General features: G+C 53.3%; 1 protein-coding gene across 1 annotated transcript in view; it reads left to right on the top strand.

The window, feature by feature from the left end:
• The window catches only part of GABPB2 (GA binding protein transcription factor subunit beta 2), a 36,044-nt gene extending 30,995 nt beyond the window's left edge, over positions 1-5,049 (top strand). The window contains exons 8-9 of the mRNA XM_060261314.1: positions 2,440-2,567; positions 4,068-5,049. Of these exons, the coding sequence (XP_060117297.1) occupies positions 2,440-2,567; positions 4,068-4,250 (311 nt within the window). The 3' untranslated portion in view covers positions 4,251-5,049. The remainder of the gene's footprint in view (positions 1-2,439; positions 2,568-4,067) is intronic.
• The last annotated feature ends 6,280 nt before the right edge of the window (positions 5,050-11,329 follow it).

The following is an 11,329-nucleotide window of genomic DNA, read 5'->3' as shown; positions in this document are numbered from 1 at the left end:
TTCAGTATAAGGCAGCTTCAAATGTTCATATGTTCAAATATCAAAGGCACTTTCAGAAACAATTCTGGCTTTCTTTTTTCCAACCCCCTGCCAGCACTCCCTATAAGCTATGGAGTCTTGTGAGTAAAAATTCCTTCTTTGTGAGCTACTGGCATTGAAGTTGTGAACTATTGCATAAAATAGAAGAAGACTGCAGTTTTGTAACCTGCCCTTCTCTCTGAATCAGTCTCAGAGCGGCTCACAATCTCCTTTATCTTCTTCCTCCACAATGGACACCCTGTGAGGCGGGTGGGCCTGAGAGGGCTCTCACAGAACTGCTCTTGAGCTGAACAGCCTTGAGAGAACTTGTGGCTGACCCAAAGTGACACCGGCAGGGGCAGGTGGAGGAGGAGGGGGGAATCAAACCCAGTTCTCCTTGGTAAGAGTCCGCACACTTCACCACTACGCCAAAACGACGCTCACACCAAACTTAACCGCTACGCTAAACTGGTTTTGGGAGCATTTTTCCTGAGCTAAGACAAAAATGTGTGAGCCAGAGGCTAAAAAAATGAGCGAGCTCACACTCACTCAGCTTAGAGGGAACCCTGCCTCCTGCACAAGGCAGGAAATTCACAAATATCTTCCCCCCCCTCCCCTCCCCTGCACACCCCCAGTGACTGATCTGTAATGGGGGCCTGCAGGATATTCTGGGAGGCGGCTGAATAAAGCCTGCCCCCGCCCTCCCGCCTCCTGGTATTCCTTTGGAGGTCTCCCATCCAAGTTCTTAGAATCATAATCATATGAGTTGGAAGGGACCTCCAGGGTCATCTAGTCCAACCCCCTGCCCGATGCAGGAAACTCACAAACCCCTCCCCCTAAATTTGCAGAATCTTCATTGCTATCAGATGGCCATCTAGCCTCTGTTGAAAAACCTCCAAGGAAGGAGAGCCCACCACCTCTCAAGGAAGAAGCCTGTTCCACGGAGGAAGTGCTCTAACTATCAGGAACGTCTTCCTAATGTTGAGCTGGAAACTCTTTTGATTTAATTTCAATCTGTTGAAGAGAGCCCTTCCTTCCTTCCTTCCTTCCTTCCTTCCTTCCTTCCTTCCTTCCTTCCTTCCTTCCTTCCTTCCTTCCTTCCTTCCTTCCTTCCTTCCTTCCTTCCTTCCTTCCTTCCTTCCTTCCTTCCTTCCTTCCTTCCTTCCTTCCTTCCTTCCTTCCTTCCTCTTATGGCTCTCAAACATCTGACCTTTATGTGTGAGAGTAATAATTCAGCCAGTGCAGTTTTGAATCCAATATCTTCATCATCTTCATCTCATCTGGGAGAACCGGGTTTGATTCCTCACTCCTCCACTCGCAGCTGCTGGAATGGCCTTGGGTCAGCCATCGCTCTGGCAGAGGTTGTCCTTGAAAGGGCAGCTGCTGTGAGAGCCCTCTCCAGCCCCACCCACCTCACAGGGTATCAGTTGTGGGGGAGGAAGGGGAAGGAGATTGTGGGCCACTCTGAGACTGTCCTTAAAAGGGCAGCTGCTGTGAGAGCCCTCTCCAGCCCCACCCACCTCACAGGGTGTCAGTTGTGGGGGAGGAAGGGGAAGGAGATTGTGGGCCACTCTGAGACTGTCCTTGAAAGGGCAGCTGCTGTGAGAGCCCTCTCCAGCCCCACCCACCTCACAGAGTGTCTGTTGTCGGGGAGAAAGGGAAAGGAGATTGTAGGCCGCTCTGAGACTCTGACCTTGAAAGGGCAGCATCTGGCAGAGCTCTCTCAGCCCCACACACCTCACAGGGTTTCTGTTGTGGGGGGAAAAGAAGAAGAAGAAGAAGATATTGGATTTATATCCCACCCTCCACTCCGAAGAGTCTCAGAGCGGCTCACAATCTCCTTTACCTTCCTCCCCCACAACAAACACCCTGTGAGGTGGGTGGGGCTGGAGAGGGCTCTCACAGCAGCTGCCGTTTCAAGGACAACTTCTGCCAGAGCTATGGCTGACCCAAGGCCATTCCAGCAGGTTCAAGTGGAGGAGTGGGGAATCAAACCCGGTTCTCCCAGAGAAGAGTCCGCACACTTAACCACTACACCAAACATAGGAGATTGTGGGCTGCTCTCTGTCCTTGAAAGGGCAGCTGCTGTGAGAGCCCTCTCAGCCCCACCCACCTCACAGGGTGTCTGTTGTGGGGGGAGAAGATATAGGAGATTGTGAGCCGCTCCCTGTCTCTGATTCAGAGAGATGGGCGGGGTATAAATCTCCAATTCTTCTTCTACTTCTGAATACGCCATTTTGACTCCTGAAACTGTTTTACGATGTTTTAAGTCTGAAGTTTGTTTTTTACTGCTTTTCGCTGCCCTGAGCCCGCTTGCGGCATCGGGTGGGATATAAATAAAAAAAAATCAAATCGAAGTCGTCTACGACTCGACTCCGGGTCCCGCCACCATCCCAACCCCCCCTTTCCTTTCACTCGTAGTTCTCACTGCACCTGCTGGCCAGGAGTCAGAGGAGACCGTCGTTGAAGAGCAGAGCGAAGAGGAAGAAAAGCCCCTGGCCAAGAAAATCAAAACCGAAGAAGATGAGAGCAGCTTGGAGGAAAGCCAGGTAAAAATGGGAGGGCAGGAAGCAACGGCTGCGCAGCATAGGCAGTGTTGCCCAGAGGAAGCCTTACCCAGGTTGAGTTGGGAATTAGCTTTATCAGAGGCAGCGCAATATCTCCACCTGTCTCTAAGGGGATTATTATTCCCTTAGAGCCCTCTCCTTTTTTTTTTTTTTTTTAAAGAAAACTTAAGAACATAAGAGGAGCCATGTTGGATCAGGCCAGTGGCCCCTCCAGTCGAACACTCTGTGTCACATGAGAACAGAATAGAAGCCATGTTGGATCAGGCTAATGGCCCCTCCAGGCCAACAGTCTGTGTCACATAAGAACATAAGAGAAGCCCTGTTGGATCAGCCCAATGGCCCCTCCAGTCCAACACTCTGTGTCACATAAGAACATAAGAGAAGCCATGTTGGATCAGGCCAATGGCCCATCCAGTCCAACACTCTGTGTCACATAAGAACATTAGAGAAGCCATGTTGGATCAGGCCAATGGCCCATCCAGTCCAACACTCTGTGTCTCATAAGAACATAACAGAAGCCATGTTGGATCAGGCCAATGGCCCATCCAGTCCAACACTCTGTGTCACATAAGAACATTAGAGAAGCCATGTTGGATCAGGCCAATGGCCCATCCAGTCCAACACTGTGTCACATAAGAACATTAGAGAAGCCATGTTGGATCAGGCCAATGGCCCATCCAGTCCAACACTCTGTGTCTCATAAGAACATAAGAGAAGCCCTGTTGGATCAGGCCAATGGCCCATCCAGTCCAACACTCTGTGTCACATAAGAACATAAGAGAAGCCCTGTTGGATCAGGCCAGTGGCCCATCCAGTCCAACACTCTGTGTCACATAAGAACATAAGAGAAGCCCTGTTGGATCAGGCCAGTGGCCCATCCAGTCCAACACTCTGTGTCACATAAGAACATAAGAGAAGCCCTGTTGGATCAGGCCAATGGCCCATCCAGTCCAACACTCTGTGTCTCATAAGAACATAAGAGAAGCCCTGTTGGATCAGGCCAATGGCCCATCCAGTCCAACACTCTGTGTCTCATAAGAACATAAGAGAAGCCATGTTGGATCAGGCCAGTGGCCCATCCAGTCCAACACACTGTGTCACATAAGAACATTAGAGAAGCCATGTTGGATCAGGCCAATGGCCCCTCCAGTCCAACACTCTGTGTCACGCAGTGGTTGAAAAACTCTGGGGCCATCAGGAGGTTCTTCAGTGGGGATTGGACACCAGAAGCCCAGACAGAGAGTTCGAACAATACGCTGTGGCTAATAGCCACTGATGGACCTCTGCTCCTAATGTTCATCCAATCCCCTCTTGAAGCTCGCTAATGTTAGTCTCGAAGCACCTTCAAGACTAACAGAATGTGTGGCGGGGAGGAGCTTTTGCGAGTCGCCGCTCGCTTCTACAGATAGCCAACCGCAGGGCATGAGAAAGTCTCTCGCTCCTTCTAGCAGCCACTGACAGAGGCCTTGTTGTTTTCCGCAGGACAGTAGCAACCGAGAGGCCTTGCAGCTGCGGCTCCGAGAGGCCAACCGCAAAGCCCAGGAATACCGGAGGCAGCTGCTGGGGATGGAGCATGAGGCAGAGCAGTTCCGGCTGAAACTGGAAGCGATGGGCGGCGAGCCCGCCGGCGGGACAGAGGGGGGGAACGAAGGTAAATCCAGCTGAGGCATCCTCAGAAGAAGCTTGCCAGGCCTGTGGTGGAAGCAGTGGCGCCCATTGGCCCCACGGCGCAGACGGTAACGTTATGACCTCCTTTTTCAAAGGGGGGAGAGCAACCGGGCGACGCTCTTGGACTCCTATGAAAACAGGACACCAAAGCGCTCGGGATCCCAGCGCCTTTTTTTGCACACCTTGAGCGGCCTGTAGCTTTACTTTGCCTTTCTGAGCGTGGCTCTGAAGCGCAACAAAGCCTGCCTTCGCGGCATCCAGCAGGGTGTCTCGGACGAAAAGCGCTTTGCGATAAGACGAGGCGGCTTCGTCGGCAGGGCCTCGCCCTTCTTTGGAGCACGGCGGAGAAGTGCTGTTTGTTCTGAACAGGCCTTTGGGGTTGTTCTCCTGCGAAGCAGGAAACGGGGGCTGATTTGTTACCTGCCGTGCGTGGGAGACCCGCAAAACGCCTTTCCGCACAGGGGTGATGAATGAAACTCAGCAGAGGGTACCGGGAGTTCTTTTTCTGTGCGCACGAGGTACGCAGCAGTGGCTGCGGCGAGGACGCAGTCCAGATTAGCCAGTTAGCTGTGCCTTAGACGCGGGCCATCGAGGGCTGCCGTGTTCTCACTTCAGCGGTGCCGTGGGCGCCGGTCGTCCACAGCCTCCCTTCACGCCTGGACGTCTTGGAGCAGAGCTCAGAGAAGAGAGGCTGAGGAGAGGGTCTCATTTTTTGACAGAATCCTTCTCATTCTTTTGACAGAATCCCGAGTTTTGTAGGTGCAATAAAGGTTGCAGATTTGAGGTTTGTACTCATCTCTCCGTTTTCACAGACCTGCTTTCTTAGGGGTTTTATTCTAGGCACCAGGGGAACGCGGATACGTTTCTGATGTGGTAGAGAAGAGCCGGAGTCCACAAGCATCTTAAAGCAGGGGCGCCAAACTCATTTGTTGTGAGGGATAGATCTGACATAAATGAGACCTTGTCGGGCCGGGCCATGTCAGGTTGGGCCAGGCCACGTGTGTACCTATTGAAGATTAGGTAGCAGAGATAAAGAGCCCTGTGGCGCAGAGTGGTAAAGGTGCAAGTACTGCAGTCCAAGCTCTCTGCTCACGACCTGAGTTCGATCCCGGCAGAAGCTGGGTTCAGGTAGCTGGTCAAAGGTCGACTCAGCCTTTCAGCCTTCCGAGGTCGGTCAAATGAGTCCGCAGCTTGCTGGGGGGGGTGGGGGGAGGGTAGATGACTGGGGAAGGCGATGGCAAACCACCCCGTAAAAAGGTGGCGTCACCCCAGAGTCAGAAACAACTGCTGCTTGCACAAGGGACTACCTTTACCTTTAGCAGAGATATAAATTCTATAAAGGACACAAACACAACTAACGATTCTTTTTAAAAAACTTTAAAACAGGAGTACTCGTTAGCCTATAAAGTGCTTCCTTTGTATTTCTCCCGTGGGATCCAGGGAACTGGGCAAAAGGAAACTGTGGTTCTTTCCTTCCTTCCCTAGGGGACCAGGAGGGGGAGGAGCCTCAGCCAATAGAGGGAAGAGAGGCTTGGCTCGGCAGCTCTGCTGTGCAATCGAGAGAGCCTGGCAAAGCAAGCTCTGCCCCCCCCCTCTCCCTGAGGGAGGAGCCTCAGCCAATGGAGAAAATAGAGGCTTTGCTCTGTAGCTCCTGTGCGATTGAGCGAGCCTGGCAAAGCAAGCTGCGATGCAGAAGGAAGCAAGAGAGAGGGAGAAGGAAGCAGATGACAGACTGATAGGAGCCTGATTCGGCCCCTGGGCCACATGTTTGACACCCTTGCCTTAAAGAAAGAGAGGAGCTTACATGAGCCATTGTTCAATTCGGTATCTGAAGAAGTGAGCGGTGACTCCTACAAGAGCCTCCTCTGCCACAAATTGTGTTTGTCTTTAAGATGCTACCGGATTCTGGCTCTTTTCTGGTGGTATAGACAGACTTGATGTTTTCTAACATGGGCAGCACTGTGGACCCTAGAGCAGAGGTAGTCAAACTTGCTTAACGTAAGAGCCACAAAGGGTAGATGCCTGAGAGCCACATGAACATCAGATGTTCGAGGAGCCGGAAGACAGGAAAGAACAGCAAATAGATGGGGAGAGGGAGAAGTAGAAGGAAAGCAACTTTAACTTTACATGCATTCTCTCCAGCATCTCCCAGTTAAAAAGGGCCAAATAGTAGGTGACGGGAAAGACCTCAGCCTGAGACGTTGGAGAGCCATGGAGAGGGGCCAGAGCTCAGTAGCAGAGCCTCTGCTTGGCATGCAGAAGGTCCCAGGTTCCATCCCCGGCATCTCCAGTTAAAAGGACCAGGCAGGAGGTGATGGGAAAGACCTCAGCCTGAGACCCTGGAGAGCCATGGAGAGGGGCCAGAGCTCAGTGGCAGAGCCTCTGCTTGGCATGCAGAAGGTCCCAGGTTCCATCCCCAGCATCTCCAGTTAAAAGGACCAGGCAGGAGATGATGGGAAAGACCTCAGCCGGAGATGCTGGAGAACCTTGGAGAGGGGCCATAGCTCAGTGGCAGAGCATCTGCTTGGGATGCAGAAGGTCCCAGGTTCCATCCCCGGCATCTCCAGTTAAAAGGACCAGGCAGGAGGTGATGGGAAAGACCTCAGCCTGAGACAGTGGAGACCCATGGAGAGGGGCCAGAGCTCAGTGGCAGAACCTCTACTTGGCGTGCAGAAGGTCCCAGGTTCCATCCCCGGCATCTCCAGTTAAAAGGACCAGGCAGGTGATGGGAAAGACCTCAGCCTGAGACCCTGGAGAGCCATGGAGAGGGGCCAGAGCTCAGTGGCAGAGCCTCTGCTTGGCATGCAGAAGGTCCCAGGTTCCATCCCCGGCATCTCCAGTTAAAAGGACCAGGCAGGAGATGATGGGAAAGACCTCAGCCGGAGATGCTGGAGAGCCTTGGAGAGGGGCCATAGCTCAGTGGCAGAGCATCTGCTTGGGATGCAGAAGGTCCCAGGTTCCATCCCCGGCATCTCCAGTTAAAAGGACCAGGCAGGAGGTGATGGGAAAGACCTCAGCCTGAGACCCTGGAGAGCCATGGAGAGGGGCCAGAGCTCAGTGGCAGAGCCTCTGCTTGGCATGCAGAAGGTCCCAGGTTCCATCCCCGGCATCTCCAGTTAAAAGGACCAGGCAGGAGATGATGGGAAAGACCTCAGCCGGAGATGCTGGAGAGCCTTGGAGAGGGGCCGTAGCTCAGTGGCAGAGCATCTGCTTGGGATGCAGAAGGTCCCAGGTTCCATCCCCGGCATCTCCAGTTAAAAGGACCAGGCAGGAGGTGATGGGAAAGACCTCAGCCTGAGACCCTGGAGAGCCATGGAGAGGGCCCATAGCTCAGTGGCAGAGCCTCTGCTTGGCATGCAGAAGGTCCCAGGTTCAATCCTTGGCATCTCCAATTAAAAGGACCAGGCAGGAGGTGATGGGAAAGACCTCAGCCGGAGATGCTGGAGAGCCTTGGAGAGGGGCCAAAGCTCAGTGGCAGAGCCTCTGCTTGGCATGCAGAAGGTCCCAGGTTCAATCCCCAGTATTTCCAGCTAAAAGGAGCAGGCAGGAGATGATGGGAAAGACCTCAGCCGGAGATGCTGGAGAGCCTTGGAGAGGGGCCATAGCTCAGTGGCAGAGCATCTGCTTGGGATGCAGAAGGTCCCAGGTTCCATCCCTGGCATCTCCAATTAAAAGGACCAGGCAGGAGGTGATGGGAAAGACCTCAGCCTGAGACCTGGAGAGCCATGGAGAGGGCCCATAGCTCAGTGGCAGAGCCTCTGCTTGGCATGCAGAAGGTCCCAGGTTCAATCCCTGGCATCTCCAATTAAAAGGACCAGGCAGGAGGTGATGGGAAAGACCTCAGCCTGAGACCTTGGAGAGCCATGGAGAGGGGCCAGAGCTCAGTGGCAGAGCCTCTGCTTGGCATGCAGAAGGTCCCAGGTTCCATCCCCGGCATCTCCAGTTAAAAGGACCAGGCAGGAGGTGATGGAAAGACCTCAGCCGGAGATGCTGGAGAGCCTTGGAGAGGGGCCATAGCTCAGTGGCAAAGCCTCTGCTTGGCATGCAGAAGGTCCCAGGTTCCATCCCCGGCATCTCCAGTTAAAAGGACCAGGCAGGAGATGATGGGAAAGACCTCAGCCGGAGATGCTGGAGAGCCTTGGAGAGGGGCCGTAGCTCAGTGGCAGAGCATCTGCTTGGGATGCAGAAGGTCCCAGGTTCCATCCCCGGCATCTCCAGTTAAAAGGACCAGGCAGGAGGTGATGGGAAAGACCTCAGCCTGAGACCCTGGAGAGCCATGGAGAGGGCCCATAGCTCAGTGGCAGAGCCTCTGCTTGGCATGCAGAAGGTCCCAGGTTCAATCCCTGGCATCTCCAATTAAAAGGACCAGGCAGGAGGTGATGGGAAAGACCTCAGCCGGAGATGCTGGAGAGCCTTGGAGAGGGGCCAAAGCTCAGTGGCAGAGCCTCTGCTTGGCATGCAGAAGGTCCCAGGTTCAATCCCCAGTATTTCCAGCTAAAAGGAGCAAGCAGGAGATGATGGGAAAGACCTCAGCCGGAGATGCTGGAGAGCCTTGGAGAGGGGCCATAGCTCAGTGGCAGAGCATCTGCTTGGGATGCAGAAGGTCCCAGGTTCCATCCCTGGCATCTCCAATTAAAAGGACCAGGCAGGAGGTGATGGGAAAGACCTCAGCCTGAGACCTGGAGAGCCATGGAGAGGGCCCATAGCTCAGTGGCAGAGCCTCTGCTTGGCATGCAGAAGGTCCCAGGTTCAATCCCTGGCATCTCCAATTAAAAGGACCAGGCAGGAGGTGATGGGAAAGACCTCAGCCTGAGACCTTGGAGAGCCAAGGAGAGGGGCCAGAGCTCAGTGGCAGAGCCTCTGCTTGGCATGCAGAAGGTCCCAGGTTCCATCCCCGGCATCTCCAGTTAAAAGGACCAGGCAGGAGGTGATGGAAAGACCTCAGCCGGAGATGCTGGAGAGCCTTGGAGAGGGGCCATAGCTCAGTGGCAAAGCCTCTGCTTGGCATGCAGAAGGTCCCAGGTTCAATCCCCAGTATCTCCAGCTAAAAGGATCAGGCAGGAGATGATGGGAAAGCCCTCAGCCTGAGACCCTGGAGAGCCATGGAGAGGGGCCATAGCTCAGTGGCAGAGCCTCTGCTTGGCCTGCAGAAGGTCCCAGCTTCAATCCCCGGCATATTTAGGTAAAATGCTCAGGCACCTCTAGGGTCTGATTCAGTATACAGCAGCTTCATGTTTGTTCATTTGGTGTGAGCCTTTCAGCAGCGGAAGCAAGCTGCAGGTTCCAGGCAGTTGAATCTACACTTGGGTTGAGCCAGAACTTCTAAGGAAGTGCCAGTCTATGACCCAGCCTGGTCTCAGATCAATCAAGCCCTTGTGTATCCCCAATTACCAGAGCCCTTCTCTCAACCAGGCGTTTAAAGAGAAGATACTGTAGCTCAGAGCACGGGAAGACCTCTGTTTTCAGCAGGATCCCAAGAAGAACACAGTTCCCCGGAAGGTGATGGGCCAGTTCCGGCTTCCAGAGAGCCAGTTGGGTGTCGTGGTGAAGTGTGCGGACTCTCATCTGGGAGAACCAGGTTTGATTCCCCACTCCTCTGTTCTTATGTTCTTAACCCTCAGAAGGTACTAAGCCGGGTCAGGAATGTTTACAGAAAGACCCTTTGGGCCTCAGGTTTGACACAGAGCAGAAGTGCCTATTATACTCACTGATTTATGTATTCCTACTCACAGGCATTCCCGTGGACCTCCAGGGTGGGAGGAAGCCCTTTGCCGGCACCGCTGACCCTGGTAGCTAGGCAACCATCTCAAGAAGTCCCTGGCGCTCCTGAAATCTGCATTTGCTTTTATTTCTTTATATCTCACTTTTCTCCCCCGTTGGGACTCAAAGTGGCTTTCGAACAGTGCTCTCCCTTCCCCTGTTTTCTCACAACAACTTTGTGGGGTAGGCCAGGCTGAGGATTTGAGATTGGCCCAAGCTCACCCAGTGAGCTTCCATAGTATAAGTGGGGATTCGAACTCTTGTGACCCAGAGTCTTAGTTTGCCACTCTCTCCACTTCACCACACCGTACTTTCTCTGGCTGGTTGCTCACCACCGTATCACCACCACCGGTCCAAAAGATTCAAGTGTCTTAAAAGGTGGCACCCTCTCTTAAGGAGCTTTTTTGCAACCCAGATTCTTAACTGTTCCTCAGCCAAGGAACATGGGAGTTGTCCAAAGGCCTGGGGTCAGCAAAGATCCACTCTCTCCCCTACTGCCCCCATGCCTCCCCTCCCACATGGCCTGGTCACACATAACAGAGGAGAACATAAGAATGTAAGAGGAGCCACGTTGGATCAGGCCAATGGTCTATCTAGTCTAATATTTTGTGTCTCACAGTGGCCAAAACCCAGGTAACTTCAGGAAGTCCACCAGCAGGGCCAGAACTCCAGAAAACCTCCCACTGTGACACCACCCCTCCCCTCCCCCAAGCACCAAGAATGCAGAGCATCACTGCCCCAGACATAAGAACGTCAAAGAAGCCATGTTGGGTCAAGCCAATGGCCCATCCAGTCCAACACTCTGTGTCACATAAGAACATAAGAGAAGCCATGTTGGATCAGGCCAGTGGCCCATCCAGTCCAACACTCTGTGTCTCATAAGAACAGAAGAGAAGCCCTGTTGGATCAGGCCAGTGGCCCATCCAGTCCAACACTCTGTGTCTCATAAGAACATAAGAGAAGCCATGTTGGATCAGGCCAATGGCCCATCCAGTCCAACACTCTTTGTCATATAAGAACATAAGAGAAGCCCTGTTGGATCAGGCCAATGGCCCATCCAGTCCAACACTCTTGTGTCACAAAGTGGCCAAACCCCAGGAGGTTCACCAGCAAGGCCAGAATTCCAGAAGCCCTCCCACTATAGCCTGCACTATAGCACCAAGAATTCAGAGCATCACTGCCCCAGACATAAGAACATCAAAGAAGCCATGTTGGGTGAGGCTAATGGCCCATCCAGTCCAACACTCTGTGTCACACAGTGGCCAAAAAACAGGTGCCAGCAGGAGGTCCACCAGTGGGGCCAGGACACTAGAAGC

Source organism: Heteronotia binoei, chromosome 1 (assembly GCF_032191835.1).
Source record: "Heteronotia binoei isolate CCM8104 ecotype False Entrance Well chromosome 1, APGP_CSIRO_Hbin_v1, whole genome shotgun sequence".
NCBI lineage: Eukaryota > Metazoa > Chordata > Lepidosauria > Squamata > Gekkonidae > Heteronotia > Heteronotia binoei.
Note: the sequence above shows the minus strand (reverse complement) of the source record. Positions and strands in the feature narration are given on the sequence as shown.